Genomic DNA, 26,460 nt, shown 5'->3' with positions numbered 1-26,460 from the left:
CTAGTGTCAGAATAACTACTTTGTTCCTTTTACAACAACAACAACAATAATCAAAATGGTCTATGAGCGTACCATATGGCAATGATCACGGTACAGTGCTTTGGCCGAAAGGCTCTTCAGTGCAAGTGGGGTCCATGGTTTAGTGATCAAAATAGTTGAGAAGATGGGCCTCATCTTGGATGGAGAATGGATTGAAAAATCACCTAGCTTAAAAGATCCTAGCTAGATAACATTTGGTCTTTGTTTAAGGTTGAATATGAACCAGTGCTGTATTCTCTTTCCTAACCGTTAATTTGTTAGCCACCTATTCAAGAGTAAGGATTCTTCCAACCTCTGGTATTTTCCATGGCCAATCACCCAGTGAGGGCCATAACATCATTTGCTTGGATCAACCAACATCGGCCCCACTTCTACAAAACTGATTTAAATTTTTTTTTTTTTAAAAAGAAAAAGAAAAAAGAAAAAAGAAAGAATGTCACCTTAAAGGTAAAGAAAAAGAAAGAATTTCTTCTTAAGGATGTGCTAAGTACAGATTTCGTATCACTCTGAGGAGCTACCATCCAAAGTATTTTACGAAGTTGTGTATTCATGTGGGGCCCCTGTGGGCCCACCTACGATCACAGTGGACAATTTGATAGGAGGGTTAATTGCTGATGACCCCAACATCATCCTGATTGAGGGTGACCACAACCCACTCAAATAAGGTCGGGTCCTTGCTCTTGCTCGGGTGGCAGACTCTCAGGAGTTTCAACATGGTCAAGGATTCAAGTACCCATAGGTGGTGAAATCCCACTCCTGCGTGGGTGTGTGTGCGTGTGTTATATGTGTGTGTGTGTGTGTGTGTGTATATATATATATATATATATATATATATATATATATATATATATATATAAACCCCACTCAAATAAGGTCACTGCTGTTCATTTTGTGCAGTCCTAAATTTTATGGTTGTGATTTTCCAAGCATGGTTAGTGGATTTCTATTTCCTCCTGTCCAATGGTTTTTCTTTGATCATAGATCACAGCACCATGACGAGGGCATGACGAGTTTGCACTAGATCATAGCTTCACGGACAGATGCCAAAGACTGTCTTGTGCCAACGTCTAGAGGATGATCTCCCATGGCTTCAGAAAATGAGAGCATGCATGCTAGCAAAGAATTTATAAGCTCCTCCAATCTGGATATTCAGCAGTTCCATGGAAGGGGCATTTAATTTCAGCATGGCAGTCTTGGTTTACGCCATTGGTCTGTTGGACCACCCGATGGATGGGACCGTCCTTCCAAAATCTCCATGATCAGGCAATCCTAAACTTTCAATGTGGTCTGAAAATATATAAGAAGAGCAATGCAACAAAGGTCTGCATCCATCTGACGAAAAGCCCAAGATTGGTGTAAGGATCTTCCCATCTGGGGCATGGTCCATCCGTGGCAGAGATGACAGACCAACGGTCTGTATCATTGAAAAACTGATACAATTCACTCAAAGTGAAAACCCACACATACAGCAGTCCCCCTTGGTCAAGGATCTAATAGTTGCTCCCAGACGGTTGACTTTGAGTTCCTTTTCCCTCTGTTATGACCCAGGGTCTAACATGCATTGCCATCCACTGTGGCCCAAATGCTCAGATGATCTGATCGTTTGCACCATCAATATTCTCATTACTACAAATAAGCTATTGTCCTATAATCACGCTTCAATTTTTATCCTAATCTTTGATTTTCAGAGTTGAATGCGAGCCATTGAAATTCTCCTTTTCTATGGATAGGGATGGTCACAATCATCTGTTCAGCATAAGTTTCTAAGGGTAGCCCGTATAGCATAGATTCCACAGCATGGATGGTTCGGGTCATGGACCACTCAACATGCGTATTCAGGGGTTGGCAACACAAGCTGGATCCTGAGGCACAAAAGTGGCAAAACTCATCATTGTTTTTCAGTGTCAATGATATTTTGAAAGCATTGAAGTTAAGAACCGCACATCATATATGCTGGGCCCCATCCAAACTGTACACTTGGCATGCCAGTGTGACAATCCAGACCATTGACCTGACAACTGATCAATAGTTAGCCAAAAATCACACCATTTGGGCGTTCCAAACCTATCTGACTGTAGAACATTTGCCCAATTTTGTTTTAAACCATTCGTTAGCTGGGGATCAGTGTGATTTCTAGGCCATGAATTATCCATAGTGAGGTCCAGTCCACAGGATGGGTTATGTGAACTGTGCTCAAGCATGCCACATGCTTAGTTTGGATGGGTCACACAGTACAGAATAGTCGAGTAATAGCAAGAGAATTAAAGATGGATAAAGTTCTTTATAAAGGAAGATTAAATTCCCCAAGAAAATCTCTGTCAAAGGCCAATCCAATTCCTTAAGAAAGGACACAAATGGAGTCAATGTCATATAGTCAGAGAACACATTTCCATATCACATTGAAAGCAGAAGAGAACAAGGTCAGAAGAATTACCATATGGTGTCATCCTTGGTACCACAACAGGTTTCTGGAAGATAGAAATGTTTCAGCTTTGTTGCACTTGAGATGGGTCAAGAGATGGTTGTGGTTTCACCGTTTCAAATCACCAATGTAGAATTCGTCCACCATATCAAAGACCCGGGTTGCATGCTGCGGCCTGCAGACAAAAACACAAGGAATTTTATCAAAACAAGACAGTGAGGGAAGTCACCACTTAACCACTGGCGGTATTGGAGTCACGACCTGCAGATGCCTGTCTGCAAGGAAGAAGCAGAAGCACTGCACACGAGCCGACCTTATGTGGGTCCCTCGCTTAATGTGCCCTGGTCTATAACTCAGGCAGGTCCACTCATCAGCTGGACCACGCACTAAAAAATAGATGGCTAAAAATGAAAAACCATCCACATTCAATATATGTGAGGCCCACATGACAATATAACAGCATGATTTTTCGGGCTTTGGTGTGTTCATCTGGGGCCAGCCAGACAAACAGCCTGGATATTGCACATTTCTGCCACTTGGGCACATGCGGAGTGCCAGTGTCTGGCATGTGCAGATGATGCCCCACTAAAGGTAGTGGGCAGTTGGGAGCAATTGATTTGTTGAGCCTACTCTTTTGATAATTGATAGTGATCAAGGTGACAACCATTCAAATAAATAATAAATATCCCATGGTTTTTAGTTTTTGTTGTCAGGGAGATTTAGATCCTTGTTTGGAGGGCTAAACATATTGTTTTCTCTATCCACCAGCGGGTCCAATCCTTTGGTTTATGACAGCTTGGTTGTGGGGATTTAGTGATCTTATCTTTGTATTAGTTGTCCCTTTCTGTTTTCTGATTTTGAATGACTTGGTTATTATTTCAAAGTAAAAATAAAAATAAAAACAAAATCTCGTGTTAACCTGGCCCTTTGCTTCATCGAAAGCATGCATGATAGTGTCCTTCATGATGTTCCAACAGGCTTTAAAGAAAGCTACCACTATTCACTAGGCATGCCTAGTTCCTAACTTCTCTTGTTCTTTTGCCACCATGCATACCACTCATGATCCGAGTCTTGGCAACATCTCGCCTGTTCAAGCTGTGGAACGGTCTTTTTGGGGACCATCAGTTGGATCATCACATGACACCCCCAGTTCTAATGGGAGGTTTGCCTGATCTAACATGCTGTACTCCTCCCCATTTTCCATATTTTCTTTGTTTGTTTGTTTTTCTTTTCTTTCCTTTTCTCTTTTTTGATGAATGATTAAACTTTTATTCCAATAGCAAAGTGATGGAAGTCACAGAACAACATAATACAATCATACGCAAAACCAGGCAAGCCAACCCAAACATTATGCAAGCCACATAGACATCACCATGCAGCTCGGATGCCATGACACTGATAGACTCCAAATCAGTGTTTTAAATAGCTACACCATGTAGCATATACCTTAAAACTACATAGCTCATGAAAATACCCGAAGTCGCATGTAGCCTATGCTATATAATAATTTACATACGTTACATGCTACATAGTAATGCATGGACATTTTCACACCAGGCTCAAGTGGGGTTGCCTGTGGGATGCAGGGGCACACTCTGGGTGAGTGGCCCATGTGAGGCAGGTGGCTCGTGAGAGGTAGTACCCATGTGATTTAGGGCCCACGAGGGAGGTTTGGCCGAGGTCCTAACTCATGAGATGTGGGGCCTGAGCTATGAGATAAAAGGATTGATTTGTCATGCTTTAATAGTTTGAGCTTTTAGAGCAAGTGGTTAATTGTCCTACATCAAATTGCTATCAGAGTGGGAGGTCTCGTGTTCGAGACTCCTCACCGAGGGTGATTAATGTAGGGGCATTTTCACACCGGGCTCGAGTGGGGATGCCTGTGGGATGCAGGGGTACACTCGGGGCGGGCAGCCCGTGTGAGGCGGTACCCATGTGAGTTGGGGCCCACGAGGGGGGTTCAGCTAAGGTCCTAACCCATGCGATGTGGGGCCTGGGCTATGAGATAAAAAGGTTGATTCGTCATGTTCTAACAGTTCAAGTTTTTAGAGCAAGTGGTTAATTGTCCCGCATCACGGTTGACATGGAGCCACGGCGTATTTGCCTAGAGACCTCTCTGTTCTGTAATGAAATCATCTCGAAATCCTCCTGTCAATTGTAATATTCTTCAACATGTAAGGAAGAGATAAAGCCACGCCACTCAACATTAGGGAGCACTTTCTCCATAACCTAGACTAAAGCGTAGTCGTCATGATACATGTTAAGGATGTCAGGCAAAGATTGCAGCTTTGTGTTAAAAGCGTCCCCGTTTTCTAAATTCATGAGATGCAACAACAAAGATCTCGGATTGACTATAATATCGCTAGAAAATTTCGGAGAACACACTTCCTCTAAAAACACCCAAGGATCGAAAAAACAATCTCAAAATTTTCGATATATATTGTCATTTCAGGGCGAAAGGCCCTCGAAATTTTGGGGAAGAGTGTCTCCCTCTTTAGGGAGCAAAAGGACGCAATTGGAGCCTTCCACCTCTCTCCTTTGGAGCTCTCCCAATTCCATCTCGACCGTCCGATTATGATGTGATGGATTCTCTTCCTAGCACACTCAGAGAAGGCCGGATGGACAGATCTCACATGTGTGAGCTTTTCCGGAAAGATCTCTAGAACCCACGGAGACTGAGCTTTGAACATTCGGGTTGAGTATCGCGTAATAGTCCACCGCCTGTTTGAAATAATGAATATGTGGAAGTATATCGACTAAGTAAGGTTCCGCACGGACCCGAGGGAGGAACATATCGTCACACGAGTGTAAAACAGGTATGGGTGGACTGCGGAAGTACCGAAATGGTGCTCCTCCTTCAGATACGCCCGGAAAGTTTATGGGAACCCTAGTATCTTTGGTCTGAAAATTGGCTTGTTTTACTTCTTCCTGCTGAGATTTTGGTGAGGGGCTTCTAACGCGACCTCCTTTTGCACAGAGATATGAATGATATCTTCCCCAATTTGAAGAGCTATTTTCTCGGGAACTATCTTCGACCTCCTTGCCCAGATACAGAGACTCATGGGTGGAGCTGACCGGAGAAAATGATATTATCTAAATTAACCATTGGATGGAGGGAACCCCACATCGACGTTTCATTAAGACACTGTAGGACAATGTTATCCGGACCAATATTACAATAGGACTGAAACTAGAGCCAAAGATCACAGATAGAAAACCTAGGGCGAATGGACACCACGATATAGTGTTGGTATGAATCCCATTCCTTCGGGATGACCTCTTTGGGCATCGAGATAATGGGATTAAGACTCCTTGCATTTGGACCCAGATGGGGGGTTGACCCGATAGAATAGGCAAGGAAGATTCCAATAAAGGATTTGGGGATGGAGGTTTGTCTCCCAGAAGTGCCTCCTTGAAAGAGGACGGGGGGTTGGGAGACTTTTCCAGAGACTTTGATCCTTCCAGAATGGGGGACAGAGAAGGAAATGATGAGTTAGGGTGAAGGATAGGGTCTTAGAGAGGGACAGGGGATTTCTAGAGTTCTTTGTCTATGGAGAGATTTCTGGTCAATTCCCAGTTTACTTCTCTCGGCCCGTAATGTGCTATTTGAACTCTCAAGGTTTTCCCATAGAAATTCTGACCGTTCAAGCCCTCAATAGCCTTGAATAGTTATTCTTCCTCCATCCTCACAAACGTAAAACCTCTGATAGAGGTCTATTTGTTTCTTGGAATCACGACTTCTCTAACCCTACCAAATTTTTGAAAAACCCTAAAGAAGTGGTGTTCCATCCACTCCTCTGGGAAATGATTAACAAAGAGAGTTGGAAGTTCCTTCAGAGGCATACACCGGTTACCTCTCTTACATTTCTTACCTTGCTCTCTATCACCGTAATCCAACCATCTATCTCACCTTCATGCGAGGGGGTTTCGATACCTTTGCCTTTTGAAAGACTGCTTCTCGATCTTTGAGGCGAGGAGGATTTGGAGTCCTTTCGTCATCTCCTCAATACAACGTGTACCTGGGGTCGTCATGATGGGGATCTTCTAGGGCTGTTGTTGTCTCTTTGTCTAGAATATTCCGAGATGAAGTCGCCATCGAGATCCCTAGCCAAATCTATGCTTCTGTTGCTTCTCGATCTACTACTCAATCTGGATGTAATTCCTTTACTCCAACAAGAAGTAAATCTTTTAGCGATTTTAGTAAAATCAATAAAAGTAACAGTATTAGACCAGTTCTGCTGCTCTTTCTTTATCTTTAATCTTTGCTCTATTTTTCTTGTTATTTCATATTGTGTTTGGTTGCACAAGATATCATGAAATTTTCATTATTAGTCAGTCTAATTTGGTGCAAAATATCATGGTATGATGCAATTGAGCACAACCTTAATTTAAAAATCTAGAAGCAGAGCTACACACTATGTAGCTTATGCCTCACGCTTCAAGAGGGGTAAATGCACTGCTACACACTATTCGCTATATGAAACACTCCTTTAAATGCAGGAACCATAACAGAGCTTGCTGCCCCTCTCTAGCCAATCTATCAACGGTGCTATTAGCACAATGGTCAACATGAGCAAAAGTCAGTGACAAGGTTCGCAAATGTCAATAGCTTCCTCCATCACTTCACTACATCCCATGGGTAGTCTTCTCTTCACCCAACCCAGCACCAACTGGATTCTCCTTCAATGATTAGGTGCTGAATGGATAATTGAGCTGCCATCTTGATCCTGTGAGCAAAAGCAGCTGCTTCTGCGCAACAAGAACACTTACAACAAAAGCTTCTTGCTGCTATGATCTCTCAGAATGACTCCAGTTCCTAATGGACCCAGATTTCCGAGTGAGCAACCATACTTCCAAACAACTCTCCCTTAAGGTCCGGCAGTTTTCCCAAGTTTCCACTTGGCTTCCACTGAATCTAAATGAATAGTTTTGATATGCTTAATTCCAATTTAGCTGAGCTATCTAACAAAAAGTCCACACTGTGGATAGAGCCCGGTGATTATGGGAACATTGGCCTTCTGACTTCAAATTCATGAGAGAAATAATCAACTGGTCCATCAATTTTTACTGAGTTGTATTCTACAAAGTTCTTTTTCCATCTCTTCCTTGCTTGCAAGTTTTTAATCTATATATCCCATCCCTGGATCGTCTTGAATTTCTCATAAGAAATTTGTTGGCACCATCCACAAGATCCTTTAATTTAAATTTTGAATAGTAAGTCGGGACAGTTGTCCCCTTGCCTTTTATTTAAAAAATAAATAATAAAATCTGAGGCTCATTTCAGGGGACTGTTCCTAGCACAGCCATTATTATCCTTTCTGTCATCTTTTTTATCATCCCATCTGGGGCATTGCATTGGACCACATGTTTAAGCATGTCTCCCTCCACGTGTTTCCTCGATATTTTCCAAAGATGAACTCTTCTTTGTTGAAAGCTAGACTCTGATTATCACCCGAGAGCAAGTTTTACTGGCCTGGTCCCTCCAGAAATGATGATCACCCTCACCCACCTGATCTCTTAAGACCACCCACACTGGCTATGGTCACTCCTTCAAGCTTCTAGTTGATCCAGCATCCATAATTGACGCTAGAAGGTTTCCTCCTGGATCTTCAACATGGCGATGCTCCTTATGCTTTTCATCCCTTCTGCCATAACCTTGATACAGACAAGGCATAGATCTGCTCCAACCTTTGTGTAGGTTGATCTTCCAAACCTGATCCACGCAAGAGCCTATATCAAAGGAAGCCTTTTGTCTCCACACATGTAGAGGCACAGTGGCTACTAACACATCCAAACCTCCCTAACACCTCAACACTCCAAATCCTTCCGACCACTTCAGCATTCTTAGAGGATCGCCTATAAAGCTACTCTGCTTGAGAAGAACCATCTCAACATCTTCGCAGGAAGGACAAATGATATGATATAGCATCTGCTACAACCTTTTTGCCTGAGTGCTTCCAGCTATATCCCATTTTGAGTTAGTCCAATACTAAAGATCACTTACAGTGATGAACGTTAGGTCAGCCATACTGACTAGGGCCATTTCAATCCGGGTCAACTAACCTGTACAAAAAGTAGCTTCCACTGATACAGTCAGCCATGGATTATTTAATGATGATGTTGTCTCTAATGATTGGCAACCCTGTTGTTTCTTTTTCTTTTTCTTTTTCTTTTTTCTTTTTCATTTTTTTCTGACAAATCATTCCTTCTAGTCAGAGTGTTTTTAAAACCTCTTCTGGAAGTTGGTAAAACTCGAAATTTTCCTATTCATGGCTGCCTTTGGTGGTCTGTCTGAATTCTAACTGTGACCTCTTGAGTGCAGCTAACTGTAGCTACTCAAGTCCTTCAAACAAAGTCATGAGAAGGCAACAAACCATGAAGCGCATAACAGAAACATACAACGTTATCATGGCATAACCCAAAATCACTTGCATAATCGACTGGGCGATAAACTTATGTGCTGCAAAAGAATCGTGAAAAATAATAGAACTGATCCAGAGCAAATGTAAGGTCTTGATGCATCAGGATGTGTAAAGTGTCCAGAAACACCCAGTCCATTCAAGTGGGACTTGTGGTTGGTGACCCAAATTGTTGATCTGATGGGCCCCATCGTCAATGAGTTATAGCCCACGATCGGATGACTACGATCCTGCAATCTGGGAGGTTTTTGGAGCATTGACATTATACATGGCCCCCACCATATCAGCCATCTGGATCAGTGAACCACGGCCCCACTTGTACAGACTGGGCAGGTTAGATATACACATCAGATGCATCAGGCCCTATAATTCTCTGATCAAATGATTCAAATTGTTCCCTCCTACCTTGTTATAAAATGAGAAGACTTCTAGAGGAGGCTGCAAAGAACCATTTGGAAACTATGAAAGGGACAATGGTCAATAAAGATGGAATCTTCTTAACATACCCAAAAAAGCCTTCGGTTGAGTCGTCCCCAGCATGCACTAGTATTGCATCACCTCCCGGATGTTCTTCCACATATGGAGTAACATCATAAACCTACATGAGAGTAACCATCACATGCAATGAGCACAGTAACTTCAACAGACAACAAATCATAATATCAAACTTGAAGATTATAGGAACCTTGTCTTTTATTATAATCCAACAATCAGTCCTTGTGTTATGGAGAGAAACTTCAGCTTTTGTGTACAGTTTTGTTGCCTGAGGATAAGGAACACAAAAAGAATATAGTAGATTGTGAAATGGATCTCCAGTTGAACAACTGTAATCTCAATGCCAAAGAAGTAGGGAAAGATGGCTGGAAATGGTAGAATCACATTCATTTTAAAAATTCATTACACTTCCCTAATTTTGTTATGGAAAGGAAGTAGATGAGAAAATTACTCTCATGCATCTAATGATTAGAATCTATATATCATTTTTTGAAAGATGTTAGATATTCCAGACATTGAGCTTAAGTTAAGAGTGTGTTCAGATAAATAGGATATGTACCTTAATAAAAACAGCAGCTGACACCACAAAATCATTGCATGCCACCTTAGTGAAGTCAACTTTATTGTGAAAAGTGTAGAGAACTATATTTAGCCCTGGCTGAATATGTTCTCTTTTTTAGCAAATAAAAAAAAAAAAAAAAAAAAAAAAATTTCTCTTGGCAACATGTCGCCCTTTTTCCAATGAAATACAACTATGGCGCCTTGCCCAACATAAGGATTGTGTCGTCTCAGAAATGTTTCTATTAAAGCATATTCCCCTGGGCTGCTTGGCTCTATAGCACACTAAAATGAAATTAGATCATTTAGATATCATGTAAAATGTTAACTGAGTTCTCCAATGCAACGAAGAGAGCCTAAAACTAGCTCAATGAAGTAGTAGACCTATCTGAGAATGTTTTTAATCAGTGTAACCTATCTTGATGCGGGACTATTCCCTGCGGATGCATGCAATCACCCGCAACCACATGCATCGGGTAATGCCAGGGAGGTGGGGAAGTCATCAGTGTAACCTATCTAATCATGTAAGCCCAGAAACTTTTTTAGCATTTGTCTATGATACCTTCTCTACTATCTCCTATATTAAGATTCCCGACCAATGAACTGCTGCTTGGGATGTGCTGGTGCTAGTCATTAGTAACTCCAGTTGAATTATAGTTGCACAAGGCATGAAGTGAAGTGCAAACAGATTTGGTGCAGGAGCAGGGAAGCATCTGTTTTAAAATGTTAGCAGGTATAAACAGCTAGGAAGCAGGAGCGGTAGCAGTAGCACAATTTCAAAGCATGATTCGAAGCAAGAATGGAACCTTGTTAGAAGGATTGCAACTAAGATTTGGATATAGCATTTTGGATACAGTCTTGAAAACCCAACTAATACTCCAAATTCTAATGATTGACTTTCTTTGTAATGTTGATGTTAATGTTATCATGTAATGATGTTGGTATGCACACAACTGCTTTTATATGATGGCGTAGCATAACTTGAAACAATTGAACTAAGATACATTACTTCCATAAAACTGACGACCTCTCACTTGCAGTAGACAATAAAACAAACAAAAGGAAAAAAGGATAATTTGTCGAATCACACCAGTGGATACTAGAATCACTCTCCTAGGCTAGAGCCGATCAATATTCAAAATATTCACATCATCCATAGTATCATATGCAATGTTGTCGAATTGCATATGTGATCACATATGCCTATGCGCAGATGTGATTGCACAATCGCATATGCGACCGCATATTTTTTGTTTTTTTTTTTGAAAAATTTTTAAAAAAAAATGGAAAAAATAAAATAAAAATGTAAAAAAAGAAGAAGAAGAAATTAAGGGTAACTTTCCTAGGTTAATAAATAACTAATTTTACATATTTAAAATATATTTGAGAGAAATAAAATCAATTAAACAATGAATTAAATAGCAAGTGCTTGAATCTTGATCTTTCAACTTCCGAGACCACTTGGAAGTAGGAAATATGAGAGAGAGAGAGAGAGAGAGAGAGAGAGAGAGAGAGAGAGAGAGAGAGAGAGACCACTTGGAAGTAGGAAATATATGAGAGAGAGAGAGAGAGAGTAAAAGAGTTTTGGAGTGAGAATATTGCAAATGGAGGAGGTTTGAAGTAGGAAATATAAGAGAGAGAGAGAGAGAGAGAGAGAGAGAGAGAGAGAGAGAGAGAGAGAGAGAGAGAGAGAGAGAGAGAGAGATTAAGAACACTTGGATTAAGAAATATAAGAGAAGAAGAGAGTACAAGAGTTTTTGGAGTGAGAATATTGCAAATGGGAGAGGTTTGGAAGCCTTCTTATAGACAAAAAGTTTTTTTTTTTTTTACAAAAAAATTAAAATAATAAAATAATGTGCCAACCGTTGGCCAATATGCAATTGCATATGCTGTATGCAATTGCGTACATCGCATATGCGATCGCATATTTTCGCATATGCAACATATGCGATCGCATATGCCATGATCACATATGTGATCTGCATATGGATATGCACATACGCGATCGCATATGCACATATGCAGTTGCACATGACAACAATGATCATATGTATGGCCTGCAGCCCGTATATAGGCTTCAATCCCTCATAAGAAGCTTCTAGAAAAAAGCCTCTAGAAGATCCCCCATCTAATCTTACAATGGTCCATATAGGGTTACCAAAATAAACCAATTACATCCCCTTCAATTGGTCCAGATCTGTCATCAAAGCCCTTGACTTTGTCCAGATAATCAATGGGCTCGACCTTAACCCTTCATGTGGTCCAAATATTCAATACAAAAGGTTGGATAGGTTTTATAGATGGTTAAATGAGCCTGATCTGATGTTTAGACCCTTAATGGCCCTGACCTGGGCCGTATCTGCAATCTTAAGCCCTAGAAGGACCTGATCACACAATCAGCCAGAGGGACAAATCTGGGCCTTGATCAGACAAATGGTGGCCTGTATGCATAATATCATTTCTCTTTCTTAATCAGCATAAGATAAAAATAAATAAGTTCCTAGTGGTATATTCTCTCTTTACTGATGCTTTTCATTTACAAACATGAAGTTTTTGTCCATTAACCAATGATTGATCTTCTGCAATTGTATAAAGCCATTGTTCTAAGGCGTGAAATACACCAAATTCATTTCATTTCAGAATGCCTAAGAGCAGAAGAAGCTCAGAAATAAAATACAACAAACCATATCATTACAAGCTTGTACATGATGCCTCCTTATCATAGCCTTGTCCTAGCTATTTGGGATCCACTTTATCATGATCGCCTTAGACATCGACCCTCCTCAGTTACCCGAGCCAGGGACCAGCTAGCATATCTCACTAGATGGAGTATGTACATCACAATACAGAAGTATTTTATTTAGAAAAAAGAAAAGAAAAGAAGCTCTCATGATCCCATGCCACTCATTTTATAGAAAGTACCCATTCGCTATAAATGCTTCAAGCAAGATTATATTACGGGAAATATGCACCTGCATACCTTACTAGAAGGATTTGTCTGAACAACTTTTGCATCACCTGAACGGCCAGGTTAAAGCAAATGAATAACCAAAAAAGCAGCAGATATGCAGTTGTAAGTAGAAATACAGAACTACTTGGGAGGAAAATGATATAAAAAGAAAAGTATCCCAATTCTTACCAGACTTAATAGCTCTTGGAATTAAGAAAAGAGCTACAAATATGGCACCCAGAATCAACGTCACAACAATCATCACCATGTCCAAAATTTGATTCCCTGAGTTGGTTGACAAGGAAAGAAAAAGAAAAAAGAACTTGATTAGAAGAAACATTTAACAAGCGGGTCATCACCATATATGAATAGGCTTCCTAACTCTATCAAGAAGTCTTGAAACTGTAGGAAGTTCACAGGGAACTGTGATAGGACTAAAAGGCGTATTGAAACGCATAGGCTGGACTTTTAAGCAGAGAATGCATCCAAACGCTGGAAAGCTTCCTTGTACATGGGCATTGATGCCTTAAGTAGAGCTTCCCAAGCATCCAATTCCAAATGGCCCCTAAACATGAGCATCCAAGTACAAAATCTCAACATCCATTAAGCTGCTCGTCCAGGACTCATAGTCCACGATTATGGGATTCCCCTTGCATCCAAATGACCCCATCACTTAAGCAATTGACCTGGATGGTTCGGATGGTCCAACAGTTGGACCAAAGAACTAACTGAGCCCGATGGTTTCATTCCAATAAAGGGTTCATAGGCCATATTTCTCGCCAGTCCTGGTCCAACCATCTGGTTTGGTCCAAGTTTTAAAAATAGGGCAGTAAACAACTAACAAGATTCTGCGGTGGGACTAGAACCTAGGTAGAAATTTCTTCTACAAAGAGAATGTTAATGGGCAGTAAATTAAGGGGTCGTTCAGATGCTTGTAAAATTTTAAGTTGTGAACACTTTACACCTGTAAAGAGTTTTGTAGGTATATTGTCTACATTTTGTCATGTTAGTGGGAAAGTATTTATAGGTAAACAGTTTTCTGTGTCTGACTAACTTGTAAAGTGTTTACCAAGTAAAACTGGGTATTCACAGTGGTAAATCCAGCCAAAATCTTCAAATCACATAAAAATGCTTAAAATAAGAAATGATATTGCTTTAACACGGATTGAACATCCTGCATCCATCACAGTGGCCCCACAAAATATCTGGAAGGTTTTTAATGGTGAGCGTTCTAATCCGAACTGTTCCCCGCGATGTGGCCAACGTAATTTTTTTCAAAGGGACTGATGCCTTGGGAAAAGGGCTCACATCAGGGGACAGACGTGTTGGATGGATTTGATGCCCTGCACCCATCATGGTGGGCCCCTCGCACAAGAGTGCGTGTGTATCAAAAATAGCACTCAGCCCTATGTAAACTTTTAATGTGTAAACTATTTACCTGCAATCTGAATCTCTCCTTTTCGTAGGAAAGTAGGTGCTGCAAACACTTCACAACATTTTTTTCCCATCCAAACTCTACATGTAAAGTGTTTACTGCTTACTAAATGGCAAGTCTTAGATAAAGGTATGGTCTGTTCGGTGTGGTGGGGAAAATCACTAGAATGGGAGGTATTAGATTCCATTGCGTCTTCGGAAGGTATTCTGGTTATTCGGAACCCAAATATTTGGTGTCGAGAGGATAGTACTCCTTACCTTTGGTGTTTAAAGAAATTTCATCAAGATTCCGATGGGTATTTTTGGCGGTGCATGGGCTAAATAGATTACGTATGAGGCCATAATTTTGGTCAGAGTTGGATGTGTATCGGAGCAGGTGGTCATTACCATGGTGTGTGGGAGGGGACTTCAATGTCGTTAGATTCTCACATGAAAAAATCAAATGGAGGGAGGATAACATGAAGCATGAGTAGTTTTTCAAAATGGATTACTAAAAACAAGATGATCGATTTGCCAATGGGAGAAATAAAGTTTACATGGTCAAATGGGCAGGCAAAGGTTATTAAATCAAGGTTAGATCATTTCTTAATTTCTCCAGAATGGGTGGACAAGTTCCCCCTTGTGCACCAGAGAGGTTTGTCGCGGCCAATATCTATTCATTGCCCGGTTTTGCTAAAAATTGATGAAGAGGATTGGGGCCCTCACCCTTTCAGGTTTCAACTCGCTTGGCTAGAGATTGATGGATTCTCGGAAAAGGTGAGGGAATGGTGGTCTTCAATGTCGATTCAAGGGGGAGTGTGATTTGTTCTCTTTCAAAAATTAAAATTGCTAAAAGGAAGATAAACATGTGGAAAAAAGAGGTCTTGGGTAGTCGAGAAGAGGAAACGTCACTTCTAAAATATTGAATGATACTCAGCTCTTAGACACCAAAGAAGAGGCGGGTGAGCTTTCGGATGAAGATAGAGCTTGAAGGGAAGTCTTTAAAGCAAAGTATAACACCAGGTTAAGAGAGGACGAAATTAAATAGAGACAATGCTCGAGGGCCCTTTGGTTAAAAGAATGAGACAAGAATACAATATTCTTTCATGCTACAGCAAGTGTTCAAGCAAAAGGAAATAAAATCAAGTAATTAATGGTGGAGGGGGATAGAGTAGAAGGTAAAGTCAAGGTGTGTGACTAAGTCGTTAACTTCTATAAAGATTTGTTATCACTTGAAGAATGGTCAAGAGCAGGTCTGGATAATTTGCATTTTGACTCTATTTCAAGAGAAGTAGTGAACTCGTTGGAAAAAGTTTTCTTGGAGGAAGAAGTTAAGCGATTGCAAAATTGGGAGGCGCCAAAGCACCAGGGCCCGATGGTTTCCCAATAGCTTTTTATCAAAAGTTATGGAAGCTTGTAAAGAGTGAGGTTATCGGGTTTCTACATGAATTCCTTAAGGTATGGAGGATTACAGCAAAGCTTAGGACCACATTCATTGCCTTGATTCCAAAGAACGAATGTGCAGAGAAATTAGAGATTTCAAGCTTATTAGTCTCTTGGGAGGTCCATATAAAATATTGGCAAAAGTTCTAGCATCCAGATTCCATTTGGTCATAGGTGAAGTAATATCCATAACTCAAGGAGATTTTGTGGAAGGAAGAAATATAGTGGATGGAGTGATGGTGGCTCAAGAATGCATTGATTCTTATGATAAGAGAGGAAAGAAAAGGTAATACATACTCTAAATATTGAAAAAGCATATGATCATGTAGATTGGGATTTTTTTGGATTATGCATTGGTAAGGATGGGTTGTGGAAGAAATAGTGATCTTGGATTTGGGCATGCGTTAATTCCGCAAAATTCCTAGTGTTGGTTAATGGATCTCTAAATGGCTTTTTCTCAACCTTTAGAGGTCTGAATCAGGGGGATCCTCTTTCCCCATATTTATTTGTGGTGGTTATGGAAGCCCTTAGTAGGATGATTCATAGAGGAGCTATGTTGGGGCTGGTGAAAGGTTTTGGGGTGGATAGTTCAGATTTTCAGGTGACTCATCTTCAATATGCTGATGATACCTTATTATTGTGTGAGGCAAAAAAGGATAAAATGAACAGTCTTAGAAGAATTATAGTTTGTTTTGAGGCAGTATCAGGCTTGAAGGTGAATATCAATAAAAGCGAGTTGTTCGGGGTGGGAATCGCTAAAGAGTCGGGGCATTTGGCGAATGTCTTTGGATGCAAGGAAGGCTCTTTCCCTATAACTTACCTCAGTCTCCCATTATATACTGGAGGATCGTCGAAGCATATGTGGGATAAGGTGATAGAAAGTTTTGATAAAAGGTTATCTTGATGGAAAGGAAGACATTTATCTTTGGGAGGCAGATAACTTTGATAAAGGCGGCGATGTCCAACCTACCGATTTACTATATGTCTCTTTTAAAATGTGCAAAGTCGATTTTGCTTAGTTGGAAAAGCTAAGACGGGATTTTCTATGGAAGGGAGTGGAAGAAAAGCGTAAATTCCATCTTAAGGAGTGGGAGGAAGTGTGCAAGCCTTTGGATCAAGGAGGAGTGCGGTTAAGAATTTTCGAGGTTGTGAATCTAACTTTATTAGGGAAGTGGGTAAGGATGTTTGGAGGGGAAGAGGGTTTGTTATGGAGAGAGGTGGTAAGTAGGAAATATGAAGATAAATTGGGTAGATGGAGTAGGTTGTCATCACTATATAGGGCTTCGAATATATGGAAATTGGTGGCGTCCCTAAAAGACAAAGTTTGGGAAGGGATATGATTTTCTTTGGGAAATGGGAAACTCATTAGGTTTTGGCAGGATACATGGGTAGGGGATTAAAGGTTGGGTGAGGTATTCTCATGGCTAGCGGAGATTGCTTTGAAGGAAGATTTAAGAGTGGACAGATGTTTCTCGGTGAAAGGAGAGGAAGTTATTTGGGCTTCGCTGTGTAGAAGAAATGTCGAGGATAATAAGATTGAAGAATTTCTGAATTTGATGGGTTTGCTCTCGAAGGTGAATCTGGTAATGTCTATGTCGTATTTAATGATTTGTAGGGAAGAAAAATCCCGTACTTTCTCGGTGAAATCCTTCTACAAGTAGTTAAGTAGGATAGGGATCAATGAAGATGAAAGTTTAACATTCTTTATATGGCATTATGGGGTTCCTCCAAAGGTAGCAACGTTCAGGTGCTAACGGTGGATAATCTTCACAGGAGAAAGATGATTCTTCCAAATGTCTATCTTATGTGCTTTTAGGAGGAGGAATTGGTGGATCGCCTATTTATCCATTGTTCATTTGCTAAAAAGTTATGGGATCATTTCTTCGGGTTATTTGGTGTAGCTTGGGTTATGTTGGATTCCATTGATCACTTCTTTTTTATGTGGCATAGAGCTGGTAAAGGGAAATCCAAGAAAAAAGTATGGTGAATGTCTTTTACTAGCGGGTATCCGGTTCCTTTGGTTAGAAAGGAATGATCGCTGTTTTTTTAACCGAAAGGGGAAAGAAACAAAGGTCTTCGGTGGGGCTAAATATCATGTGATGGAGTGGGCGATTAATCATTTTCCACATTGTTGGATCGAGTTGTAGTCTATTTTCTCTTTGGGCTTTCAGGCTTTGTAATTTTTTGTTGCGGCCTGTTTTAATAAAATCATTCATGTTTTTTTATAAAAAAAAAAAAAGAAAAAAAAAAAGCAGTCAAACAACCTTTAAGGGGTCATTTGGATGCCTATAAAGTCCCCAAGTTGTAAAGGTTTACAGGTAAACAAATTACAAGGGTTGTTTCATGCCTGTAATTGCCTATAAAGCTTTTACAGCTTGTAAAATCATTACAGCTTTCAGTTGCAATCTGAAACCTGGCAAAATGCCATGTTTCAAATTTCAGGTAACGACTAGATTTTTAAAAAGTCTTTTTAAAGGGAGCATTACAGGCTCCCTTCCCCAACGACTCTCTCTCCCCTCCTCCGGCCGCTGATTTGCGACCCATCTCTCCTTCCCGACCTTCGACAATCAGTGATTCCTCCCTTCTTCCCTACCTAAAGCCACCATTGACACCTTCATACTTCACTGGCGAGTAGTGACCCCTTCATCCTCCGCCAGAGACCAGTGACCCCTCTTTTAGCTCTTCATCTCTTCTTCCTTGCCTTCGAAGACCAACGACCATCATTTTTTCCCTTGTCATTTGCACAAGGGCCCCATCTGGTTCCCCATCAGGCTTCTTCCTTTTTTTTTTTCTTTGTTCATTTGCACTGAACGAAAAATCAGAAGGCATGTTAGTCCACAGTTTGGGAATTCATTGGGTGGGGGTGGAACAAAAATCTAACTAAATGGATGATCTTTATCCATTTAATTGACAACATACAGGAAGAGGTTCCACCAATGAATGGGTATGCTTCTCTAGTCACTGAGGTGTATGGATGTTGGCCCATACTTGGTGAGACACACCTGGTGAACAATCTAGATTATAAGTCATCGTACCACGATCTAGAACACTGATGGGATGGCTATGTATTGATGGGAAGAGGTTCCACCAATGAATCGATAGAGTTATCCAATCCATGCGATATATAGAAGTTGTACCATCCTTGGTGGGGCACACCCGATCAATGGTCTGGATCACAGGTCGTCATACTATGATCTAGAATGTTGATGGTGTGGTTATGCATTTTTTGCTTCGTATGGAAATGGCTATATTGTATAATGCATACTAGCAGTAATACATTAATAATCGGTAGTTTTTCCTTATCCAGTATTTTAAACTTTGATTTCAACCCTCTTTTTTTATTATATATGTTTAAATCTTCATTCAGAGAGTAAGTTGAACAAACGTCTACTATTTTAATCGAACAAGAGGAATTAGTCGAGCCTGACCCACTGATAGCCAGGTACGAGTACGCCAAGGACCGGCCCATTGATAGCCCCAGTCACACTGCTCTAATTTCTAATTCCCTATTTAATATAGATCACCTGTTAAACACACAAGGACCACATGTTTTCTTTAGGTGGGTTTTTACCGATTATTCAATTGCCTTGATTAACTTAATTGAAGGGATCTCGAGGGTCAATGATAGATCGATTTTGGGTTGATTTTTAGCAAGGTATGGCCAAGTCTTCTTTTTTTTTTTTTAATGTGGTTCGAATGTGACCCATTTAAAAGCGGGAAACAAGAACACAATTTTTTTTCATGGGATTGCCAATGCCACGGCGGAAGCCAATTGTATCTCCTCTCTTAGTGGATGGTGAGAGGTTGACTGATAAAGACCACCTTTACGAGTCCATTATCAGTTTCTACTCCCTCCTTCTATTGGATGAGAACAATAAGTGTCTAAATTTACATAATCTTGATTTTGATTATAACTCTTAGGAGGAGCAACTTCTCTTAAGAAGCTGATCCTTCTGGACGACATCAAGGCAACCATTATGGATCTTAGGAGGGACAAACTGCTGGGGTATGACAGTTTCCCTTTGGCCTTCTTCCAGTATTTCTAGGAGCTGGTCAAGTTAGACCTTCTAGGTTTCGTCAATGAGTTTTCCAGTCTGGTCATTTGCCTTTTGAATTGGAGTGCTTTTTCCTTGCTCTTATTCCTAAGTTGGAGGGAGAGGATGGTTTTAAAGACTTCCGACCTATCAATCTTATTGAAAGCTCTTACAAATCATGGCTAAAGTTCTAAGTCATAGATTGAGATTGGTCCTCTTGAAGATCATTTTCCCTTTTCAGAATGCTGCGTTCGGAAGGCAAATTCTCGATAGTGCGCTAATAGTCCACGAGTGTCTTGATTCCTGTGAAAAGGTGGTAAGATCAGGGGTGCTTTGTAAGCTTGACCTTGAGAAGGCCTACAACCATGTGGACTGGTCTTTTTTCGATTATATACTTGCTCGGATGGGTTTTGGGGATAAGTGAAGAGCCTAGATTCATTCTTGTGTTTCTTCTACTATATTCTTTGTGCTCATCAACGGTTCTCCCTTTGGAATTTTTAGAGCTTCTCAAGGCCTCTGTCAAGGTGATCATTTGTCCCCTTTCCTCTTCATCCTAGTCTCGGAACCCTTGATAACTGCCCTTAGCATATTTGTCATTTACGATTTGCTGATGATACTTTATTGTTTTGCAAGGCTAACGATTATGTGGCAGATTTTTTTTAGTATGATGATTTATTGGTTTGAAGTGATTTCAAGTTTGGAGGTCAAGAAGTCTAAGAGTGACTTCTTTGGTATTTGTCTGCCCAGGGAGGACATCTCCCAGCTAGCGGAGCCTTTTGGATGTTGGGTCGGATCCTTCCAACTTCTTACCATGGCCTACCTCTTTGTGTGGGGAAACCGATATTGCGTTTGTGGGACAAGATTATTGAGAGCATGGAGAGAAAGTTCACCCCTTGAAAAATCAATCTTCTCTCTCTCAGAGGTAGAATCACCTTAATTAAAGCCTCTCTTTTTAATCTGCCTCTTTATTATATATCCCTATTTTAGTGTCCTAAATCCGTTCTTCTTTGGATTAATAAACTTTAGAAAGAGTTTCTCTGGCAAGGGGGTTCCTCTAGAAAATTCTCACTTCTTAATTGGAATGAGGTTTGTCGAAAGGGGGGGCAAGGATCAAACGTCTGGATTTGGCTAATGATGCTCTTTTGGGCAAATGGGCTTGGTGCTTCGGTCTGGAGGGGTCTAGTTTGTGGAGATTTGTTATAGCTACTAAATACGATTGTCTCCAATGGGCTGGTGGACTAAGAAATCTTCTCTTTATCAGTCGTCCTTTATTAGGAAGGGGATCACCTAGGTAGCTTTTAAGGTTTTCGAAGGCCTGGGCTTTTCTATGGGTGATGGGGCGAGATTCGAGAATCATATTATAGGAGGATATTGAGTGTGGAGTTTCCTCCCTCAAATCTTCCTTCTCAGCTCTGGCTATCCTTTACCCTAACGCAAACATCTTTGTGGCTAATTGTTTTTCAGGCCATGGAGAGGAAGGGGTCTAGCTTCCTCCTAAACGGAGGAATTTACTTGGTCTTGAAATATATGATTTAGTTCGTCTCCTGTCTCGTTTGTAGGTGTTCATGCCTACTCCTGGAGAGTAAGACTCATTGGTTTGGAGACACGATAGTTCAAGAACCTTCACAATGCAGTCTTTCTATGGCATTCTTTCCGAGCCTAAGATATCCAGCAATTGTTGCCACATGGATCATGTCTGGTCCCATAGGGCTTGATGGGGATATCACGCGCACGCACGCCGCCCCCACGCACGTACGCAAGGAGAGGGAGGGCCCCACCGTCGATCTGGCTCAATGACAACGTCCAGGGAAGACCTCTTAGCTAGAAGATAGAGTTTTAGTTCAAGAGAGTGGGCCCGATAGCCAAGTAAAGCCCATCACGGGATCTCATGATCGTGGCCCACTAATCGGATTGATTTCATATTTTAGGTTTTGATTATTTATGTTATTTAGAATATCATGAACGCTTTAGATTTCTTTGATTAGTTTTTATTTTGGTTTACTTAATCGCCTAATAATAGGTTGCGCACATGGCGCGAGTTTTGGGGTATAGGGTTTTCCTATAAATAGGCACCCCTTGTAGTTCTTTTTATTCATTGAAGTTGAATAAAAAAATTCCTGCGTGTTTTTTTTTTGCTCTCTGAATTTCTGAGTTGTGGAAAAAATTCAAGTGGGTGCAAAGCCCTCCCTCTTCGAAGGGCTAACTACCATGGTGCGAAGCCACGTCTATCCCAATCTGCCCTTATTTCATATCATCCATATTTCTCTCATTTTACGATCATCATTGCATCAAATCTGTCTGTTTTGCAACCGTTCATCTCCTTACAGCCAGTTTTCAGAATCTGACCCTACATGAGGGTTGAAACTTCGACGGAGCACCGCGCCTCGACCGCACATCGGATTGCGACAAAACTTAAAGGGTTTGAGGTCCCCTCCTGGCCGACTAAGGTCAAGGAAGCAGTTTGGGGATTCGAGCCCCCAGCGCACGTGCGGCCAGCCTACTGCGCACATGTGCCAGGCCCTGGCCTGTTGTCCGCACGCGGGAGCTGTTCCAGGTTCAGGTTTTCTTCCTATTTTCCTTTCTTTTATACCTATTTTCATAACCTTAATCCTAGATTGCATCTTCCATAATTTATTTGCCCATTTTCTCACCTTAGGGTTCCTTGAATTGAAATTAGGGAATCCCTTGGATTAGGGACTGATTGTTGTGCATGTGTGGCTGAACTCTATTTCCCTTTGAGCATCGTTTGGTCCCTAATTTTACTGATCCAGTCCTAGCCTTTGTAGGCCTGGACCCGTGCAGATTCCCCTTTACTTAAATGTTTGAGCTTTTGTATGGGATGTGGAATTATTATGTGATTGTTTTGAATTAGTATGATTTAAGCCTGAAATCTTGCATATCATATTTAAATTTCATGTCCTGCATCAGGGCTCCTCCAAAGATAGCAACATTTGCTTGGTTGGTTTAGAGGAACTACATTTTAAAGGTCGATAATCTCTATAAAAGGGAAATGATCATGCCTAACATTTGTCTGTTGTGACTTTAAGAAGTGGATCGGTCATCCACTTGTTCCTCCACTACCCGTTCTCTTTAGGTATTTGGTCTGGCATTATTGTCCTTGTGAAAGCTTCATGGGTGATGCTTCCTTCTACTAATGGCCTCTTCAGTTCTTGGAACGCTGAAGATGGGAGGGCTTTAGGAAAAAAGAAATGGAGGATTGCCTTATTAGCCGTCCTTTGGGCCATCTTGGGTGAAAGAAACAACCATTGTTTTTGCAATAAGAGTGTTTCTCCTGTTGGGGTGTTCAATCGAGTCTGGATGTTTTTTAGGGATTACCCCCCCTGATTGTGTTTAGCTTTGAGGAGTTTTTCCAGCTAGTGGCCCGCTGGTTGCTGTATTTTATTTTTTACTTTTCCTTTTTCTTTTGTTTTATTGCTTTTGTTTGGTTTAGGTAGTTTCTTGTTTTCTAGCTCTTGCCTAATAAATTGCCTCATCTTTCGAAAGAAAAGAAGGATGAGTATGGAGTTGTGCGGTCAAGTCCACTTTGAGAGGTCTCAGGCTCAATTTGATTATCATGACATTTAGAACCAAGACACGATCCATTGGGTCCCATTTCAACCTAGATGTTGCAGAATTTAATACATCCTTATCGGAAGTTCCCCATCAATGACAGTATTTGTTAGGTGATGTGATGAAGAGGAAATGAGAAGACCACCTGTGGGAGTACCATAAGACAATCTATTATCGCACTTTCGCCAAGACCCAGGACACTCATTACGTGGGACCTGCCACAATGCATTGTGGCCCAAAAATAAGGTTGTTCCAGTTAGGCAATGGGCCACACAAACATGGAAAGAAACAGACTATTAGAAGATAATTGCTAATGGTCTACATTTCATCTGCAAGCGTGGCCCACTTGCTGGGTTAGAACAGTTTGATGATTACTAAAGACATGTTTAAACCTTTTAATTGCAATTAATTTAGTGGTAGTCTATGGTTAACTCTTTATATTCAGTAATTTCTCCTCCTGAAATGGCATTTGAATTAGTGGGCCTAGACTTGGTCTAATGTAAGGATCGACGCTGGGCTTTATTGAGATGGGCTCAACCCAGTGATCCACCTTAAATGAAGCACTTATATGTCATTTGAAGATTGTATAGGGATTAACCTCTTCAAGCTCTATCTAGTATAAATATCCCATTATAAGCTGTAAACACTTGACAAGTTATCTAAACACAGACAATTGTGTAGTTGCAATTAGTTCACAGCTTAAGGCCAAACATAACAGGCTGTAAACACTTTATACCTTAAAACTTTACCAGCATCCAAGCAACCCATAAGTGGCAAAAGAAAAAAAAAACAACAACAACAGCGACAAAAATTTCAATGCTTTGATACCATGAAAAGATTGCAAGAACGAGATTCAGTTTCAAATGAACTCAATCTCTGCATCAAAAGAAGAACTAGGAATAACCACAAAATCCAACATTCACTCCATCGACAGTTCTTCTGTCGAAAACAGCTCTCTATGGCTTTTTTTTTTTTAATTATATTTTTTTAAAGGCAAGAAAAGATTCATTGGCAAGTAATTCCTAAAGAGTAGCAAACCAGATTTCCGCATGTTGGATGTGCAGTTCTTTTGAAACTATAGATCAAATCGACTGCCAGCATGCTGATCCAAAATGCAGAAAAAAAACGCAACAAGAAAAGAAGGTCTTCGATTCCAAACTGAAAATGAGATTTAGGGTTGCGTTTGGCTCATGACCAGCGGAGGAAAATAGATTGTGATTTTGGAAATTTCCAAGAAATCGGAAACGGGGCCTCTGTTGTATTGGAAAGAAACGGGGCATCGCTACATGACTTTTTAGAATTTTTTAAGATCGCGAATTACCTTAGCCAAACGCAGCAACGTTGAGAAGCATTCAAATTTCAATGTAAGGAACGTAATGCAAATGCAGGAAAAGAGAATCTCGGAAAAAGAAGAACGGTCGTACTGAAGCTCGCAAGGAACAAGAGTGATGCTGTAGCGGCTTTTAGGGAAAACAGGATTTCCATGAATCGGAAGCGTCTACTACGGAAGCGGATTGCGGGGTGCGGCACGCACACACCACCGACCTCGGTGGTGTGTTAACGTTACGAAGTTATGTGGGGCCACCATGATGTACGTGTTATATCCACACCGTCCATCCAATTTTCGAGATCATTTTAGCTCATGATACATAATACATACATCAAGGTAGCCGCACCGTCTTGTGTGAGGTTGGTTCTCACTTAATCCGCTCTCCTCCTTTCCTGATCTGCTTTTTGGTAACCTAATCCAAACAGGCGAGGCTTACTCAGGTAGGGCGTGACCTTTCCCATGGCTAAAACGGACTCGGATTAGATACTGACAGGTTGAGTAGCGAGTCGGCTACTGAAGTGACGTCACCGAGTTCTGTGGACCCACTGTAATATATGTGTTGTATCCACACCGTCCATCCATTTTGAGATATCAATTTAGGGCATGGACCAGAGAACGAGGCAGATAAAAAGCTGTAGTGGATCCCGCCACAGAAAACAGTGGTGAGTTGAAACTATCCTAGGGCCCACCATAATGTTTATTTGAAATCCTACCTGTTCAAAAGTTAAAAAAGACATGAAATAAGGGAAAACACAAATATCAAGTTGATCTAAAACTTTTGTGGCCTTTAGAAGTTTTTAATGGTGGGTGTCACTGTCCCCACTGTTTTCTGTGCTGGGGTCCACTGGAGCTTTGGATTTAACTCATTCTTTGGATATTGCCCTAAAATGATCTCTCCAAATGGATGGAAGGTGTGGATACAAAACATACATCATGGTGGGGCCCACAGAACTTGGTGACGTCACTTCAGTAGCTAGTCTGGCTACTCAACCTGTCAGTAGCTAATCCGCGCCCGGCTAAAACACCTTGGCTTCATGGCCCATCCATCAGGTCCGGTGCGCTTCACATTTTCACCGTAAAAACCCAAGATTAGCCCAATCCAAAATTCAAATGGGCCACACCTATGAAAACAATATAAAATCACACTTAAGTGGAAATTTGGCCTTCATAAGTTTTGGATCAGGTCTAGGGAAGAAGAATAGAGACGAAAAAAAAGGTTAGATCACGTTGATTTTTGGATGAGTATCACCAAGTCAGCGGTTTAGATGGAATATATATATACACAAGTGGGTGAAATCCACTTTGTGTGGCCCAAGGTCCTATTTTTTTTACTGCCTCCGATATTGATTGGAGTCAATGTATTTCACACCTATCGGATGTGGACGGCCCGGTTACACCGCCGGGCTAACCTCTGACCAAGCCAAGCTTGCATTGGTGGGATCCACTTTTGTGTGGCTAAGGGTCATATTTTTTTACTGTCTATGGATGGAGTCAATGTCAGTGTGCCACTATCTCACACACCTATCGATGTCACCGGGCCCGGTTCTGGCCCGGCTAACCTCCGTCCGAGTTAAGCTTGCGTTGTTTAAAGCAGGCCCAGGTTTAGCCCAGGCCAAAATAGTCTAGCCTGGGCCAGCTTGAAATTTTTATGCTGGGTTAGAGTCTCGTGTTTCTCCTAGCGGGAGAGTGTGGACACCCTCACGAACGTTGGCGAACCATAGCCCATTGAGTGCTTTACCTCGAGGCCATCGACATTATAAGCTCTATTGAAATAGATTTTTCAAAAA

General features: G+C 41.0%; 1 protein-coding gene across 5 annotated transcripts; it reads right to left on the bottom strand.

Moving 5' to 3' along the window:
* Positions 1 to 97: 97 nt before the first annotated feature.
* LOC131258195 (cytochrome B5-like protein) lies at positions 98 to 25,029 on the bottom strand. 5 transcript variants are annotated; one of them, XR_009177964.1, is made up of 7 exons: positions 24,768 to 25,011; positions 13,073 to 13,168; positions 12,914 to 12,951; positions 9,566 to 9,643; positions 9,387 to 9,478; positions 2,474 to 2,636; positions 98 to 418 (listed from the first exon to the last, which is right to left on the bottom strand). XR_009177964.1 is itself a non-coding variant. In XM_058259320.1 (6 exons), exons 1-6 carry the CDS (start codon positions 24,826 to 24,828, stop codon positions 2,570 to 2,572), a joined length of 432 nt encoding a protein of 143 aa, XP_058115303.1. In that variant the 5' UTR covers positions 24,829 to 25,010; the 3' UTR covers positions 2,301 to 2,569. The 5 variants fall into 5 exon arrangements, 3 of the variants coding, with proteins under 3 accessions (XP_058115303.1, XP_058115320.1, XP_058115326.1); XR_009177963.1 differs by lacking the exon at positions 98 to 418 and adding an exon at positions 1,512 to 1,901; XM_058259320.1 differs by lacking the exon at positions 98 to 418 and having other exon boundaries at positions 2,301 to 2,636; positions 24,768 to 25,010.
* Positions 25,030 to 26,460: the final 1,431 nt, after the last annotated feature.

Source organism: Magnolia sinica, chromosome 1 (assembly GCF_029962835.1).
Source record: "Magnolia sinica isolate HGM2019 chromosome 1, MsV1, whole genome shotgun sequence".
Classification (NCBI taxonomy): domain Eukaryota; kingdom Viridiplantae; phylum Streptophyta; class Magnoliopsida; order Magnoliales; family Magnoliaceae; genus Magnolia; species Magnolia sinica.
This window is presented reverse-complemented; position numbering and strand designations above follow the sequence as displayed.

Bases quoted from the DNA above. Each gene is read 5' to 3' on its own strand.
- LOC131258195 (XM_058259320.1), bottom strand. From the start codon at position 24,828: ATGGAAATCCTGTTTTCCCTAAAAGCCGCTACAGCATCACTCTTGTTC. The intron at 9,644-12,913 runs GTATGCAGGTGC...CCTTATCCTCAG, and splicing joins AGACAAATCCTTCTAGTAAG to GCAACAAAACTGTACACAAA. The intron at 9,479-9,565 runs GTTCCTATAATC...ACTCTCATGTAG, and splicing joins GGATTATAATAAAAGACAAG to GTTTATGATGTTACTCCATA.